The 18519-nt window shown below is 40.7% G+C and overlaps 1 protein-coding gene across 1 annotated transcript in view; it reads right to left on the reverse strand.

The window, feature by feature from the left end:
• The window catches only part of SLC1A2 (solute carrier family 1 member 2), an 87452-nt gene that overhangs the window by 25128 nt on the left and 43805 nt on the right, over positions 1-18519 (reverse strand). The window contains exons 2-6 of the mRNA XM_018907797.3: positions 10586-10725; positions 9281-9433; positions 8393-8643; positions 4826-4985; positions 1742-1868 (exon numbers count right to left, since the gene is read on the reverse strand). Coding sequence (XP_018763342.1) covers positions 1742-1868; positions 4826-4985; positions 8393-8643; positions 9281-9433; positions 10586-10725 — 831 coding nt within the window. The remainder of the gene's footprint in view (positions 1-1741; positions 1869-4825; positions 4986-8392; positions 8644-9280; positions 9434-10585; positions 10726-18519) is intronic.

The raw sequence follows: 18519 nt of genomic DNA on the forward strand, positions 1-18519 counted from the left end.
CAGGGAGCTCTCAGGCTCAATACTGAGGTGTATGTCAAGAACTGATGGAAATTCAAGGGATAGTTTTCACATATTTTTAAAAATATAATGGCCAGCTCCAGCAAATTCCCCATCTACTTCATTTTCCATCCTATCAAATGGAACATGCCTCTCCTGAATAGCTCTCAATCCTAAGATAACATTGGACAAGAATGTGATAATGTTACACAGGCTTGGATCATTATAAAGAATGGTGCAGATTTGTTCTTAAAACATAAGTTTTACAACCCATTGTTTATCTGGTTTCAGGAGGTTGCATTATTTACTTCAGTTTAACTATTTGTTGAAATGAATTGTTTGTATCTTGAAGGCTGAAAATGTTTCCACTACGTTATTTCAATAATTCAGACAAATGCTTTTTAATTTATGGATTCTTCATTAATTATGTACTTTTGTTTCTTAGGGTATGGGTTTTCTCTCCTCAATCATTAGAACAATAAAAAGGAAATTTATTTTCAGAATAAAAGTGCTTCCTGGTTTTTGTTAGAGTATCTCATGGTTTCTCAAGTGATGTGCCCAAGGCCTGGAAGCCTTCAATCACTTCAAATGCAAGGCCAGCTGTTACTCCAGTTATCATAAAATGCCACGTTTCAATGAACTTGACAAAATGCAGTTCTTCCAGAGAGTTACATCTTGTCAGAGCCAGATGTCTGTTTTGTTTTATGCTTGTTAGCAATGCCACGCTCCTGAGAGTCTCTGTGCGCCATGAGAGTTGCAGATGTCTGTGCTGAGCAATCATAAACCAAAGAGAATGTAACTCTGCATAAGGAAGTGCTTTTTTCTTTATAAACACACACTAAAAACCCCTTTGCTTCAGGCCTCAACAAATCTTTCAAAATTCTAAGCAGAGATGAACAAAAGGAATTCCCAACATAAATTTCCTTTTTTCATGAGAAGAGAAATAAAAATCACATCAATAAAAATAAATATTTACAGTGAATTTCTTGAAACTTGAATGATTTCCTGCTGTTGAAACACTGACTACTAGAGAATATTTATGTTGTAGGCAGGGTATTATGTCTTGGATCTACCAAATTGTGCTACATAGGAGTAAATTCTAGCTCCTGGAGGGCTCTGGGGGTTATGACTTTCTTAAAGGCCAGCCAGGCCCCACTATTAGAAATGGGTATACTTCAAAAAGAGGGCATATATCTTCCAGTGACCCCTTGCAGCAAGCTTGTAAGACATTCTGAGGAAATTATGAGTGAAAGGATTGCACATCACTGAAAACTACTGGAATTTTATTTGATGCTAAAGTATTTTTACTGAAGAATACCATGAATAAAGTGTGTCTACAGGCTTTTTTTGTAATTATACCCTCTAGGTAATACCCTGGGATAATGCTAACCTCCCAGAAAGATTGGGATACTCTTGTGTGGGCCACTCTTGCTTGCTTAGGTGTTCTCTATAATGAACTTCCATGGTCAATGTGGCATTTGAAGGCCTTTGCTGGTACATGCATGTGCTGTATTTCAGCACACAAAGAACAGAATCTCTTCAGAAATGTTACAAACTGGGTCCTCATTAATCCTCACCAAACAGAAATAATGCTGCTGTGGTTCTAATACACCTTTCAAGGCTTTAGAAAGTCAACTATTTAATTACACTGTTTTCTAACAAACTGGCATCACAATATCAAGGTTTTATAAGGGCTTTTTAAAAATTCCTTTTTTTGTTCTGTGAGTTAGAACTACAAACTTACCACATGATCATGGTTACTAACTTCATTACAATCTCATTCAGGATGTTGAAGAAATCCACCATCATCTTGGCCTGTTCTCCCATTTTTCCCATAGCAATGCCAAAAGCAATAAAGAATCCTATCAAACCTGTTGGGAAAAATTGCAAGACAAAAAAGAAGGCTCTTAGGAAGTTTTTGCACTTTGTTAATGTCTTGATGCTACCTGCAAATCCAGATTTCACAGAAGCACAGAATCACAGTTTAGGTAAACTTGGAAGGGACCACAGTGTGTCATCTGGTCCAACCTCCCTGCTCAAGCAGGGCCATCCTAGAGCACATTGCTCAGGATGTCAGAATTAAAGGGTATTACACATGTCTTGGGACTTTTTAATATGCACTCATGCTCAACTACCATAACCAAATCCAGAAAAATCTTTGGCTCTTCAATGTTTTGCTAAATTCCAATTTCACAGCCCAATTACAGTTTTGTTGGTTTTTTTTTCCTGTATTGATCTGATCATCAAAAAATACATACACAGTAATCTTCTCAGTGCCATTCAGCTATTAGATACCTCATGAGCCCTGGCAAATGGGAAAGGTAACACAGTGCTGCACTGTAACTCTGTTGTTAAAACAGTTGCTGGAAACCAAAGAGGAATTTTCTCAGGCTTTACAAAAGTGCCTTGACAGACAATCAGTCCTGGAGTGTGGGGAAAGGCAAATCAGCCTTAGAACTTTTGTAGGGCAGGAGTATTCCTGTTAAATGAAGAAGGCAGAGGTGGGAGGAGAAGGTGGGTATTGCACATAACCACAGAACTCCCAATAAGCAGCTTAACCTCACTGAAAAGGCTGTCAGTTGAGACACAATTGTAGTATTCAAAATGGGTAACATTTGGCTCCTAAAAGTATTTATCTGGAGTATTGGACTATCAGTGTAAAAAAACAACAGATGCATCTGTCATGGATTACTTTGGAGCTGTTTCTTTAATGCTAACCTTTTGCATCCAGAAATTTTCAGTGTCCAGTTAGATTATTAAGTGATACTGACAGATGGTTTGAATCTTCAGCCATTCTTTGAGACTGAATTTTCAGTCATGATATGAGTCCAGTATTTAATAAATGTGCAAACTAATCTGGGAAATTCCTATGGAAAAAACCTACTGGGACACAAAACCATTCAAGATAAGGGAATATGAGCTGCCAATACCCTGGGAAAAGACAGGCTGTCCCATACCCTCACACTGGGTTTAGCAACCAGATTTTTTTTCTTCTTTTTTTTTTAATCCAGTTTCCTGTATACAAAGTCATTCTTTAGAACCAAGCTATCTTTGTTGAGTCAGTTGAATAGGGAAGTGGAGCATATGTTTGTGTGCTGCAGAGCGTAGAGAAATGATGAAAAGCTTTTCAAAGACCAAGTTACTTCCTGGAATTCAGAATCTGCATTAGAAAATGTTAATAGGTAGTTTTGTTCATTAATTCCAAATGAGCTGTTATGTTAGTCATGAGAGTCAGATTGGTTCCTGTTTGCAGGAATTTGCCTGGCTTGTACAGATTATCCAAACTGGATGGCAATTCCCACAACATTTTCATTTCTTCATTCAAAATCAAACCCACAACAAACCAACCCAAAAAACTCAAGAACATTTAAGAGTCATTGGTAAAAACACCACAGCAAATTCCCCAGCTAAACTGTCTATTTCTTTTCTGTAGGAATTGTATTCAGCTTTCTAGATCTTTTGTTATCCATGACAGAGCCTACACAAAACAAGCCCAGCATTAAATGTAATGCATCTCTCACTCAAAACAACTTTCATTTTAATGCATAAGCAGAATTCTGGGAGAGAAAAAAAACAGGCGAAGGTAAACAGCATTGGCAATGAGCTGCTGCCTCATGCCTGGTGCAAAATGCCAACTTGCAGCTCTGAAAGTGGCTCCTCTGCCCACAGAGAGTCATGAGAGCAGGCAGGATACAGGGCTCTTGTAGAGCAGGCTGCTTCACAGAAAAACGAGACCAGCTTATAGATGCTATCATCTCCCCTGTATCTAAGCAAAGCAGCCAGCCAACTCCCCAACACCTCAGGAAGGTCTGCAGACAGCACTGCCTCAGCAAGAGCTGTTCAGCAGCTGTGAGAGGCCATTAGCCCTTCAAAGATTATGGCCTAGTGGTGAGAGAAAGTGGGGGATTAGGTACCCCAACACAGTGTCCCACTTTGAGGACACCTACAGACAGAGAGGTGTCAGCCTCAGCCTTGTGGATGTGCTGTCACAGAGCATCTTCAAGTGTAGGTGTGAGGCTACAAATTGAGAGCTAATCTGTGACTGACTTCACCCACATACAGAAAGGAAGGAGTTGAAGGAGCAGCACTGCTCTCTCAGATGAAAAAACAGGGACTCTAGACATAGAAGAGAAAATAGAAGTGGTGTGGAAGCTGTTTGTTTCTTGTGTGCCCCATTCCCAGACTGAAAAGTTGCTTCAGGAAAGGTGGGAGATAGGCAAAGTTTTCCTACCACCTCCACTTGCTGGCTTGTCCAAACAAGATGGCATGATGGCAATTGCAGCTGGTAAAGGTCAGCAGCCAAGATGAAAGCAGGAGGGAGTTGTGACTCAGAAATGTGTCAAGCCTTTCTGGGATTTTTCTTGGGTGGTGTGGTTCACACTCCACCTCTCACTTCAGGCTCTGCCTCAAGCCAAATTAGTTGAGCACACCCAAGACACCTACTGGAAACAACTTGGATCCATCAGGGAGTGTGTGAAGCACTGGCTCTTGAAGCTCTCCCCCATACTGTTTTGCCAATATGCATTAGTATTAGCCTAGGTCAGCTTCTTCTAGGATGAAAGGATATTTTGGGTAGCTCCTACATGCTTTGCCACTGTACTCCTCCAATTCATGCCCACAAAGCTGCCAATCCAGAACAATTCACTTGCTGATTTCTGGGATATCTCAGAGACCAATGGACAGCCATAAGGTGATAACATTTGATGACTATCTAGAGAGACCAAACCTGCACTGAAGACCAGATCAGACAACACTGACTACCTAGCCACAGCAGAAAGCTGTGACATCCATATCATGTACATTTTTGACAGGTAGAAAATTTTCTTACCCAGGACATTCATGCCATCCTTAAATTCAAGCCCCTTCTTAATGACCATCTGGGCTTCAGGTGCTGCAGTCTCATTCACCATAGCAATAGCAGAATCAGTGACATTAGGTGGCTCTTCAACAGGCAGTGGCACCAGCACTCTCTTGGTGACGGTTTGGATCTGAAGGCAATAAAAAAAGGGAGGATGAGAATGGAAATAGACTGAATGCATCCATATGGTAGACAAGGAATTAATAATAAAAAAGTCTTCACTTGAAATTACAGGGAACTGTATTTTTAAAGGATTAGAAATGCATTCCACAGCCTCTTAACCCTTTTTCTAAAACTAAGTTTATTTTTCAACAGTTTCAAGTGCTACAAAGTACTGGTGGTCTTCCTCATGACTCTAGTGTGAAAAGTATGGCAAATGCATGTTTTTTATCACTACAATGGAACATTTTACAGACAGTTAGTCCCTTTGGCCAGGCAGTTCACAAAGGGTGCTTTCCCAGACTGTGTGTCAAAGGCTGATACCATTTGTTTAGCACCAAAAGCCAGTTGCCTCTAAAATCAGTCATGGCAGCAGCTCTGCAGTGAAATTTGTTTTTCAGGATGGTCTGGCCATCTCAAGTCATCCCAGTTTAATGGTTAACTTGAATCAAAAATTCAGGACATTTCCAACACTTCTCATACAACTTTTGAGCTCTTGACTTCAAGAGCTCAAAATGGAATATACACAGTGCCCTGAGCTCTCTAATTAAAAGATTGTGGGGGATAGATAACAGAAAAATCACCAATGCTGCCAGATACAAATCTAACCACCTTAAAAAAAAATAAAAAGCATCAGCTTCTGAATGCATTTGGACCCTCTCCTGGCACATGAAAGTCAGGGTAAAGGAAAAGCTGGGAAGGAGTGGTAGGAGGAGAAGTGAGCTTGAGGTTACAGATAGGGAAAAAGGGAGGAGGGAGTGGAAAAAGAGAGATCTGTGATTTGCTGCATTTAGAAGGGATGTTTTCCTCCCACTTCACACCTTGGCTCTTTTTCCACCTCTTCTGGTCCTGGGACAGGCAAAATGGAAGCTATGACTGGCTTGCCATGTTTTCCCACCTGCTCCCTACTCCCCTTGCCCCTAGAAACACTTAGCAGGGTAACAGAAACTGTGCATTAGCTTTTCAAAGAACATTTCCACCTCTTTCTTGTTGACATGGACATTGTAGTACTATGGATGAGGATCCAGATTTGATCCATATGGTGTAAAGCCTTATGGTTTTGAAATACCTTACATCTCTCCTTCTGAAACCTGCTGCCTAAATTTGGAGAGGGGGATATAGATAGAAAACTTATATAGCTTTGCATGAGAAACTCTTCCGTTGTCCTGAAACCACCTAACATTCTTGCATGCCTATTTTTTTTCAGAGTTAAATTTCATCTGAGGGATTTTGTCAACAGAGTACTTTTTTATGTGAGGTATTCAGAATGCAAGTACTGAGCAATGGAAATTAAACTTAAAATATTAGACTCTTCACACTCACAAATTTCACTACAGTCACTTAAGTTAAAGGTCCTCAGCAGTCCTTTGCTCAAGGGCACAATCTCTCAAAATGCTGAGTCTGACATAAAGCTTAGGTTCTGACCACATCTGAGACTAAAAAAACATTTAAATGTCATAGTTATATTCACAGATGGTTTTTCTGCTGGAATAGCAATTTTCATTATAAATTCAAACTTTCTTGTGGACCATGGGAAAATTTAGGAGACATTTCATGATAGCCACAGTCCAGTTTGCAAATGAACAGCTCCAAAGCTGCACATGAACCTCTTCACTGGCTTTTGCCTGGTTGCATTGGAGGGCACAAAAACCTCCCCACACACTGTTCAGCACCATTGCTGTGACCCCTTCAGAAACACTCTTTGCAGGATTACTGCAAAATATTTCTTCCACCTAAGGCTACCTGGAAACTCTGAGTGTCTATGGAGAGAGACTGTATGGATGTAGGAAAGAAAATATATGCTGACACCATGAAAGCAGGTTATTTTCCTCCTAAAGAGAGAGAAAAGTAAAGCCTAACTCCTTACAGAGGAGTTAAGGGCGATCAGAAGCAAAAGTTCCATCTAGTCACACTTGCCAAATGAAATGCAGCTTTGTGGCAGAGGTTTTCAGTAGAAATTAGTCTGGAATCTGCTAAAATCAAAGACTGAAAAGCCAAAAAGCTCTTCTCTTTTTTTTTTCTTTTTTTTACTAATTTTAAAAATAATTAGTGAAATTAGTGATTCATAACTAGTGAAATAACCTGAACATTGGTACTACACACACTGAAAAATCAATATTAATATTTTTAAGAAATCTATCTGACACAGGTAGCTTAATTATTTTTTCTGCTTTTTTTGCCCCTCTGTCAAGATATTTGACCACTTTCAACTCATAAGAAACTGAATTTTCCTCTCTTCTACAGTTCAAATGAGGGAGAACAAGAAAAAACCATAAGCACCTCACTCAATTTTGCAAAAATACGTTTCACATTACATGTGATGTTCAGCCTCCAACAGTTTGACCACATGACTGACATTCCTGTGATGATTTGGAAATATTGAGAATGTTCTCTCTCTAAATCCCCAAGGATTATATGTTTTTATGTGGAAGTCCATGTAAGAAGTGAAGCAATCCAAACCCTTTTGGCAGTTAAGGTCACCCTCCATTCTTCCACTCTCCCATGGCCTCTTCTCCCTTCCCCCCCTTCTTGTTAATTTTTTTTTTGGCCATAACCACAGCACCAGCTATCATGCCATTTTACACAGGAACACTTAAGAATAGGTTTGGCAACAAATCCTGTTACATCAAAAAACCCAAAACCAACCCAACCCCCAAAACACCCTGTCTGCATTACTTTCAAACAATTCAGTTGGAGGGAAAAGGAGCTTACATACAAGAAATGTGCTTAAGCATATTTAACCTCTTAAAGTCAAGGCATTTTGATTAAGCACTGGTGAAAAGCTTCCAGACAAAATTAACTCCCTACAGGGCAAGGAACACATTGTGCAAGCATCCTTCCTTCCCAGCATGCTCCAAAGCTGGGGAGATGGAGCCACCTGTAGGTGCATCAGCCCTTTGGATCTATTATCCCCACCTCATCTGGACTCTAACACAGCAACAGAGGTTATGAGAGGTTGGGTTTTGGGGTACATTTTTGGCAATGATCTGGAATGATGATCATCCATATATTCCAAACAGGACATTGCAGAACCATAATCTCTGTCATTAACAGCCAAGTTAAAATTCAACTTGGGTGAAAGACCAAGCCAGCATTTATGACCATAGATACTGTATGAAAAGCATAGAGAAAATTAAAGATTACTTAATAACAAAATTTAAATAAACTTCATTAGAAACACCCCCATGAATTTAAATAATAACTACAACATAAACCAAGGCAGCTATAAATAATGTTGTTTCATTTACCTGCTCAAGACTTTAGACTTGTATTCCTCTTTACATCATCATTTCTCTGACTAACCTAAACAATGACATTAACCCTACAGACAGCCCTGACAAGATGTAAAGGATATTACCAAGGAGCAGAAGGACTTACCTGCTGAAAGCAGGCTTGAACCAGATTTTCAGGGAACAAGTTTCGGATCAAATCCAGGAAGGCATCCAGACTAGATACTTCATCATTCTTCTTCCCTTGCCCAAGCTGTTTCTTGAGTTTTGGATTCCCTGGATGGATGGCTAAAACCAGAATCACACCCAGCACAGCAGCAATAATGGTGGTGGACATGTAGTAGACCATGGCTCTTGTCCCCAGGCGGCCACTTGCTTTAGCATCTAATCCAGACAGTCCTGCAGGTGTTTAAGATGCAAGCAAACATACTGACACTCAATATCCAATTAAGTAATTATAAAATAAAACCCTTTATAATTTTCAACATCTAATGACTACCTCTGGGTGCCTACTTTCACTCCTGTGATATTCTCACCATGAGGCAGATTACTGATGCTTCTCCCTCTAGTTCTTACTATAGGGAGTGTCTGTGTGAAGTGTCTACTGCTAATAATTTGAAGAGAAGCATTTAAAACTTCACCTAACTGCAGAAGAAGCATTGAAAAATAGAGAAGATCTCTACCATCTTTTGCCCTTGACTTTTACAAACTAGTCATGGTCTGACACAATATCCTCAAGAAGGCCAGGCTCACTAGTGTCAGGCCCTTTTATTTCCAAGATTCAATCCAGAAATTAGATAAAACAGCCTATTAAGAAATTTCTGATGGTAGCATGTGTGCATGTGCTTGGAAATAAATTCACTGGAGCATATACATACTAAAGCCAACCAAGTTATTCAGAAATTTACTCTGAAATACTCACTGCAACTGCAAAATCCTGACAGGATCCCACCATTATTCTTCCTACATCACAAAAAGCAAACCAGGTGCTACCTGTAGAAAGCATCTTAAAGTCTTTATGGCTAATGGATCTTACCTGTGATTAAACTGGAGATAATTAAAGGGAGGATCAGCATTTTTAGCATCCGCATCAGAATGTCTCCTGGGAAGGCTATTAACATGATGATGTCAGGGTCAATAGGTGTTGCTAGGCGAAGAAGACCCCCACACACTGCACCCAGGATGACACCTGGGGGAAGAACAAAAAAAGGAGCAGGTGGGTATTGGAAGGAACTGTGTGATGTGGAATAATGCACATATCTTAAAAGAAAATTTGATTCTTAGGGCTCATGTCTTATTCCTTTTTTGATGCTCTGCATCCTTCTCCTGTTGCTGATGTTGTCAAAACACAAACAAACGCCTCATCATTTATGTGGATAAAGTGATAAAACTTAAACCTCCTGCTCAGGATTGAGGCTATTAAAGCATAGATTAGGGGGAAAAATGCCATGTCTACTTTCATAACGTGATCTTTGTGGACAGGTATTTTATGTTCACATCCAGGACGCCTTTTTTTCCTGATCCCAAGCCCAAGTGTAACAAAACCAGACAGCAAGGCTTGTGTTGCTATTCACAGCAACTATGACTATGTCTTTGATACAATGAAAAAAAAAAGTGTATTTAAAACTTTTTTCTCGGACAGCATCAGGTACACCTTCGAAAGGTGATCCAAGGCAAATACTTCAACATGTGGTTTTGCAGGCTGAAAATATAGAGATGAAATTTGCAGCTCAAGACCAGTTGCAGCTGTTTTTTCAAACAATAACAAGAGAATGTCTTCAAATTTGTTGCATGTGGCTGTTGGGCTTTCAGTGAAAAAGAAAGAGGCAAAGAGCCAGTGAACCACAATAAAATGTCAAACTGTTCCGTATATGGAAGCTGCTAAAGCCAGAGGCAATATTCAAGATGAGATCATGGAGCGCTGGCTTACACCTACAGAGAGGAAAGACAAACCTTAAAACCAGCGAAGTGTAAACTGAAAGAAAAATTTGAAGAGTTTTCGTCTTTTTTTTTTTTTCTTTCTTTCCCAAATCACTGAGAGAATAAAAGAGTAGTGCATTCAGTTCTGCTGGATGACACTGACCTGGGGGTTTAAATCATACTCCTTTCCAAATCAGATACCTCAGTGGTGTGGATTGGCTCTGTGTTGTGTCAGGAATACCGTGCTCACCTGAACTACACAAGCAGTGCCCACAGGCATGCTCTCTACTCTCCGGCTGTTCAGCTGGAACAGCTGAAGGCCACAGACAGGGGCTGTGGTGCCACAGCATCCTTCCTTCCCAGCATCCTTCCTATCTCAGCAGATACACACAGAGTGTCCAGAGCAGCAGATGTAGCTTACCAAACACAGTAAGAGTCAGGAGCAGATTCCTGTGGAGGGACTGGCAGAACTGCACACATATGTTCCTGGATCTGTGCTCCACTGGATTTAAATGACTTTCATGCATCCGGACTTCCACTTGCTTAGGCATATTGTTGGCACTAGAATAAAAAGTGAAAATCAAGTAGAAGTTGTAGCACAAGATGCCAAAAAGGAAAGTCTGGATTACTTCCATCATATATAACTGGGGAATCTGACGCATATTCCACCACCTCCCACATTTTATAAACACTGCATATTTACTGCTCCAAAGAAGTCTCTGAAATGGCAGTGGTTTGTCCTGCTAAAGGTGTAGCCATCACAGTATTCTTTGCAGTTATTTCTCAAATGGTAGAGATACAATCAGAATTAATTCACTGGACATATCATCCCAAATGTTTCAAGGACTAAGCAATTGGTATGGAGCTAGCAAATTCAGTTTACCCAAAAACCATGGCTGTTTAATTAAGTAGAAGAGACAGCTGAAGAACAAAATTTTATCAGCAGGAAAATGTAGATATTAATACCTTATTTAATTCCAACTGAGAATAGTTTAAAAATAAGGATTAATTTGCAAAAGAAAGCATTCAATAACATTTTACTCAATCTTTTGAAAACATTTAATTTCAACATTAACATTTTATTTTGATGTAATCAAAATTCTGTTGTCAAGAAAACACTTTTAACTTGGTTATAATGAGACTTGAACAATTGCCACTGAAAATTAGTTAGAGAACTATTCATTTCCCAAGAAAACCTTTAGTTTCATTGAATTGGCAGTGCTCAGAGGAAAAACTTTTTTCACTAGCTCTGGTTTATATTTGAGGAAATGTGTAGTGGGTTGATGCTGGCTGGATGCCAGGCACCCACCAAAGCTGCTCACTCACTCCCCTCTGCAGCTGGACAGGGGAGAGAAAATTTAGCAAAAGGCTGGTGGGTTGAAATACAGACTGGGAGAAATCATTCATCAAATACCATCATAGGAAAAACAGGCTCAGCTTGGGGATACAAGTTAAATTTACTTTACTCTTTGTTACTAACAAAGAGCAGGATAATGAGAAGTAAAGTCCTTAAGAACACCTTCCTGCCACCCTTTCCTCCTATCCCAGAGGTGCAAGGAGACAGGGCATGGGGGCGGCGGTCGGTTCATCACCCGAGGTTTCTCCCACTGCTCAGGGAGAGGAGTCCTTCCCCTGCTTCACCACGGCGTGCCTCCCACAGGAGACAGCTCCCTGTGAACTTCTCCAGTGTGGCTCCATCCCACCAGCAGCACTCCTGCCAGAACTGCTGCAATGTGAGTCCCTCCCACGGCACACAGTCCTTCCAAAACTGCTGTGGCATGAGTCCCTCCCAGGGGCAACTGTGCCTCTCCAAGTGTTGCAGCGTGGGTCCCTCCTACACAGGGTGCAGACCTCCAAAGAAAGGCTGCCTCAGCATGGGAACAGGGCCCCTCTCTCCATGGGTCTCCCAGCCTCCTCCCAAGCATCCACCCGCTCTGGCGTGGGGCTCCTCCATGGGATGCAGGTGCATCTCTGCTCCCCAGTGGGTCCCCATGGCTGCAGGGCCTCACCATGGTCATCAACACTGGCTGTGGAGGAATCCTGGCTCCAGTGCCTGGACCCCCCCCCCCTCCTTCTCCACTGACCTTGGTGTCAGCAGAGTTGTCTTCTCACAAGTTCTCACCCCACTCTGGCCACTTATCTGTGCAATAAGTTCTTGGGTTTTTTTCTTTAATTTGTTATCACAGAGACATTACCACCATTCTTGATTGGTAAGCCTTGGCCAGCAGCACATCTGTCTTTGGGTTGGCTCTGGGGGACATGGTGGAAGCTTCCAGTAGCTTCTCACAGAAGCCACCCCTTCTCCTTCCCCGCTACCAAAAGCAGGCCATGCAAACCCAATAGAAAGTGATACACACATGGGTGCAGGACTGCAAAAGTCATTTTCTCAATTTCTAATTTTCTCAATAGCTGAGAAATTGTTAGCAATTCCTTTTTATATACAAAATATTAAAATGTATTAGAAAAAAATTTTAAAATACTACTATGAATCAAACATTTCCCCTAAAAGGTAAGGCTATGTAAATATGAGAGATAGGTAAAGAACAAAATTTTTATTATCAGGAAAATTATACTTTTTGAGATCTGGTCTTATGCCAGTTTAGGACAAGATTTTAGAAAATCTTCCCCTACAACAGTAGACTGAGGTTTACACACCTCAAACAGGTCTGAAAAGATGTATAAAGTTTCACTGTTCTCAGTACTGAGCCATTCCCAATTTTGTACTACTTGTTGCCTTTGTAAAGTTTTTCAACAAAAGTTATTAGACTTGTCATAAGAATCCAGTCATTTTGAAGCAAATTTTTCTACCACTTTCCCTTTCAAATTGAAAGTGCATTTCTCTCCAATATACTTGATGGTTAATAAAAGACCACCACTTGAAAATGCATTAGAGAATACTCTGGTTTTTTTAAAGGGGAAAATCCCTCCAAGTGTTGTAATCTTTGTTCTACAATTTTAAAAATATTTCACAGCAGTGGTCACAACAAAATGTGCTGTGACAGTAAAATAAGAATGCCAGTGCACATTCTGACAGCTCAAGTGTGAAGCTTGTCTTCTTCTTGAAGACTTATCCATGCAAGTATCAGAGATACACAAGGATTAGCCAAGGGATAATGTGCACAACTTGAGGAATTACAAGAAAGATGAGACAGTGTCTGCACTTTTCATGCACATGGGCCCCAAAGCCATGAAATCACTGGTGGAAATGGGCCAAAACCCCAAGGAACTTGGGATCCAAACTTTGCAACTGAGGATTACAACTAGTTTCACTTGCATTCCAAGCATAAATATATAACTTGTTCTGACCTATTATTCACTACAGGTTAATTATGTACTCCTCAGAAACTCTGAAATCTGGACAGCTGAAACTAATTCAAAAGAAAACCTTGGAGTCTTGATCACTAGGAAACAATTGGGTGGAACTGAAATGGATCAGTAAACAAAAGTACTCGATGATTTTACTTTGGGCTAATCTTAGTTTGGTTTCCTGGAACCTTTTCCACTTTTCAAAGTTTTACACTCTCCATCTATTTCAAGACTGTAGGTGAGCCTTCAGCATGGACTGAAATTCTGGTAAGTATGGGCTTTTTAAAGAAAAAAAAAAACAGTAAGAAAATATGCTAACTGTGCACCCATATTACAAAAAGTGATGACAGATGAATATCAGAACATGAAAAATGGTACCAAAAAGGAGCTAGCACTGCTTTTCAACAATGAGATATTTATCACTGGACCAGAGAGGAAGTATTGTTCCAGGATTTTGACTATGTTGTGGGAGGAGAGGAAGAGAAAAAATAGTGAAATATAAACCTTGCATGAAGGGTAAGAGAAGCTTCTTGTGTGGCACATGACAAAATTGGAATTTCACAATAGAAATTTTCTATCCAATTACTAGAAGAGGAAAATCTGTTCATGGGAGTCACGGAAATTAATTTTTATCTTATGGACTGAGACATCTTCCTTGTGCTGGTTTGGTGCCTCTATTTGCATCTTGTAAATGATACTTGGCTCCAGAAGAATGCAGAATTTTTGCACCTGAAACCTGCAGTCACATGATGAGATAACTGCAAGAAGTAAGGGCAGAGTAAGGGCCCTTATGAACCAGATCCCCTGGATCTGTTCTACTCCTCTGCCCTCTCACACTGAACTGCACGCTCGCATGCACAGCTTTCTTCATACCCTGAAGGCCAGAGTGCCATGTGAAAGCACTCAGGAAAGGGACTTAAACATGTATAAGGCTTTCTTCTGCTTCACATTTTCATGCTGATGGAAAAAAATGAATGCATGATGGAGTAGAGCTTGACTACACTCCAGCTCATGGGCAGCACTGTACTCAAGTACAAAGCCAGAAGTGTACCAACAACCAGAAATCTACACATCTGAACACCCTTAATTTAATTTCAATGTTAATGGTACCTCCATACATAGGTAAATATCACAAAACAGTGAAGAATGCATTTCAGCAGCTGTGATCTCTCAGACATGCAAATTATTACCTTAGTCAAATAAATCATTGTTCCATTGTGCTGAGCTCCCATGGTTGTTCAAACAAAGGGCCCATCCTGAATGCTTATCTGAAACCTATCCGACCAAAACATCTTTTAGTCTAACTCCACTGAGGCCAGAATATAAAGACATAAATTAATTCTGCTCATTATTTTCTTATGTCATTATGACAAGCAGCCAAACAGCTAAGCTCCAAAACAGCTCCACAGAGAACTCATAAGTACAGAGACCTTCAAAGACGATAATATTTACTGCTAACTACAGATGCTTAAAAACATTGACAGGGTTTATGAAAAATGAACCAAATATTGGAAAATGAGTAGTCAAGTAGTCACATGAAACAGCAGATCATACCAAACAGCACATACCAAGAGCTAGACATATGTTGTAGCTTCTGAATAATTTAGCAAGATGTTCTGCTTAGCTCTGTCACTTACCCTTCTCCCTTTTGAGGCTTTCCCTAGAAAAGAGAGAAACTCCTTTGAGCCCAGGAGATTTTATTTTTATTCACCTTAGCAGAGTTAAGGACTGTCCCAAAATTAACAGTCTGTATTTTCACTGATTTCAAATATGCTTTACCCTGACAAGGTGATACATAAGTGCATCAATAGAACTTAGTATCAGAACTAACTTCAATTTTACTCCCTTTTAAGCAAAGAAACAACCTCTTGTCTGAATAATCCAAAAGCTAGCTACTGTCCCTCATCGCCACAATGCACACAAGGTACAAGAAAAAGAATCTGTCCATAAACATTTGAATTTACATTATCTAAATATTTACAGATAGTTTTTGCATGTAAGATATACAGTGCCATATGAGATAATCTATTTATCTGCACTTTTTAGCTGCAGTCTGTTTCTCTTGGTGGTTGCTACATATAATGTGCCAAAATGCAGGAAAATAATCTATTAAAGCACTAAATTCCCTGGTCTGTTTTGTTCCTATTTCCTCCTAAAGCACTTTCCTTAGGTTTTCTCTCAGTTCCCACTGGGACAATCTGCTCTCTGTATCTCTTCAACTTCTTATTTCTTTCTTGTATTCACACTGAAACTTCTAGAACTAAAAGGCTGGGGGGGATGTTTGCTTTTCCTTTGCTACCAAATGTAACTCCTTTCCTCACAAAAGTTAAGGGTTAATGATTTACACAGTGCTTCAGTGACAATGCCCTTTTATTTTCAGTCAGTTACAGGGAAAGAACTCTCTGTCTCCCAAATACTCCCCCATCTTGGCATAAACCTAGATTACAGACCAGAGGGGGGAAAAATAATCTTTCATTTAAATGAAAAATGTAGGCAAAGGCCATAACAAGGGTAGTGAAAACAGATGCTGGGGACAAGGTAAATTAACAGAGACCGTATTTATTCTGTTCAAGGTATTTCAGCTCTGTCAATTAATCAAGCAGGTATTCTCAGTATAAAAATCTGCTTTGCTTTGTAGCAATTACTTCAATCGAGGTAGCAAGAGCTGTTCTTGAGAAAACAACCTTGGACAGACAGGCTTAAGATCAGGGTTTAAGAACTTCTCTTGAGCTACATGTTTATTGTCAGACCAAGCACTGGTCTCTTCTGAAGCAATGAGTAAACAGCAGCTACAAAAGCCCAATTGTTCCTAGAAGGACTGTTCTTAAGGAAAGAAGAAAAAAAGAGGAGTCACAGAAAGTTGAATCAGCTTTTTTGACCTCAGAATGAAAAGTGAACGGACTGCAGATCTTGTCTTGCCAATTTCATAGTACTTAGACAAGTGGTTCAAACGTAGTTGGAGCTGAAAAGCCATGCCAAAAATGGTCTGATGAAGTTTAGTGGACAGCAACCTTGGTGATTCCTCACTGACAGAGCTCCTCCTAGCAATCAGTGGGATTGCATAGCAGCAAAAGAGAGCTTAATATGCCCTGAAAAATATTTGCTAGCAGCTGATCTCTCCCCCTTTCCCTGGAGAGACAGTGTAACATTAATTATTAAGGATTACTTGCTGTGTTCGTGACAGGGAGAGGGAGTATGGATCTGCTCCACCCCATGATCAGTTTACTCCTGACTCATATGTAGGAAAGGGCCTGCTCTGGTTGCTAGACAAACGACGAGTGACTAGGAAAACTTATGGAACATCACCAGAACAAAAGGGATTTCACTAGCGGGATGGAAGGAGTCCAAACTGCCACAACTCTCCTGAAATTAGGGCTCAAGAAGGAGCTCACCAAGAAACTTCTAGTTTGAGTTCAAATAGTGTTTTCTGCTACTCAAATTAATTATATCACAACAGCTGCTGAGCTTCTTTAGGAGACAGTTTCGGACTATATCATTCCGCTGTGCCATGCCCTGTGCTATGGTTTGGGGGTTTCATTTCTTATGTTAGATATATTTTTTAATCCACACTGGAACTGGTAAAGCTCAGCATATAGAGACAAAATATGGCAGGCCATGCAGGTGAAACAGCTGAAATATTTTTATTGTGGAAAACACACATTAGCTTTGGCATCACTCCTGCTATGTAATGTTCAGTTTTTAAATGTTGCATAATATATCAGTAAAATACTCTGGTCAGGTCTCAGCTTCTGCACAAAAATAGAAAAGTGCAAAACCAAACACACAAAGCTGCTACAAACAAAAGTAACATAAGCTTCAGTCTGCAAAAGAGTCAGGAGTAACAAGGGTTTTAAATGGCTCGCTGCTGCTAAGCCCTTCTATTGAATTTTAAGTGCATTGTGTAGGCTTTTTTCTTCTTATTTGTGAGACATTAATGAATTCTGAGTGGAGATTTACTATGAAGCCTGATTTGGCCTAGGGACTGGTATTACAAGCAACACCCTCAAGAATGACTTGCCTTTTTTAGCAGGAAAAAGAACTTTTCTCCCTGTAATAATTTACAGCCATGTTGTTTCCTCTGGGTTAGCATTTACTGCCCATTCTGTGAGTTTAATATAACCATGAGAGTGAGTATAATCACAAGCATATCTGAACAGCCAGGGGATCAGGCCCAGCCAACATGGTCTTATGAAAGGCAGGTCCTGCTTGACCAGCCTGATGTCCTTCTATGACAAGGTGACCAACTAAGTGCATGAAAGAAAGGCTGTGGATGTCATCTGCATCCACTTAAGTAAAATCTTTGACACCATTTCCCACAGCATCCTTCTGGAGAAGCTGGCTGCTCATGGCTTGATTGGGTGCCCTGTTTTCTGGGATAAAAACTGGCTGGATGGCTGGCCCAGAGATGACTGGAGTTAAATCCAGCTGAGGGCCAATCTCCAGTGGTGTTCCCCAAGGCTCGGAGCTGGGGCCAGTCCTGTTTGATATCTTTGTCCATGATCTGGATGAGTGTTCCCTCAGTCAGTTCACAGATGACACCAGGCTGGGTGGCAGTGCTGATCTGCTGGAAGGCAGGAAGGCTCTGCAGAGGGATCTGGGATCTGGACAGGCTGGATCAATGGGCCAAATCAATTGCATGAGTTTCAACAAGACACAGTGCTGGGTCCTCCCCTTGAACCTGGTGTTCAGTTTCAGGCCTCTCACTACAGGAAAGACATTGAGATGCTGGAATATGTCCAGGGAAGGGCAATGGAGCTGGGGAAGGGTCTGGAGCACAAGTCCTGTGAGGAGAGGCTGAGGGAGCTGGGATTGTTTAGCCTGGAGAAAAGGAGGCTCAGGGTAACCTTAGCACTCCCCAGAGCTGCCTGAAAGGAGGCTGGAGCCAGGTGGGGGTTGGTCTCTTCTCCCAGGCAACCAAGGATAAAACAATTAAAATGGTCTCCTGTTGCAGCAGTGGAGGTTTGGATTAAAAATTTGGAAAACTTTCCTCACCAAAAAGCATTGGGACAGGCTGCCCAGGGAAGTGGTTGAGTGACCACCCCTGGAGTT

This window comes from Serinus canaria, chromosome 5, assembly GCF_022539315.1.
Source record: "Serinus canaria isolate serCan28SL12 chromosome 5, serCan2020, whole genome shotgun sequence".
Classification (NCBI taxonomy): domain Eukaryota; kingdom Metazoa; phylum Chordata; class Aves; order Passeriformes; family Fringillidae; genus Serinus; species Serinus canaria.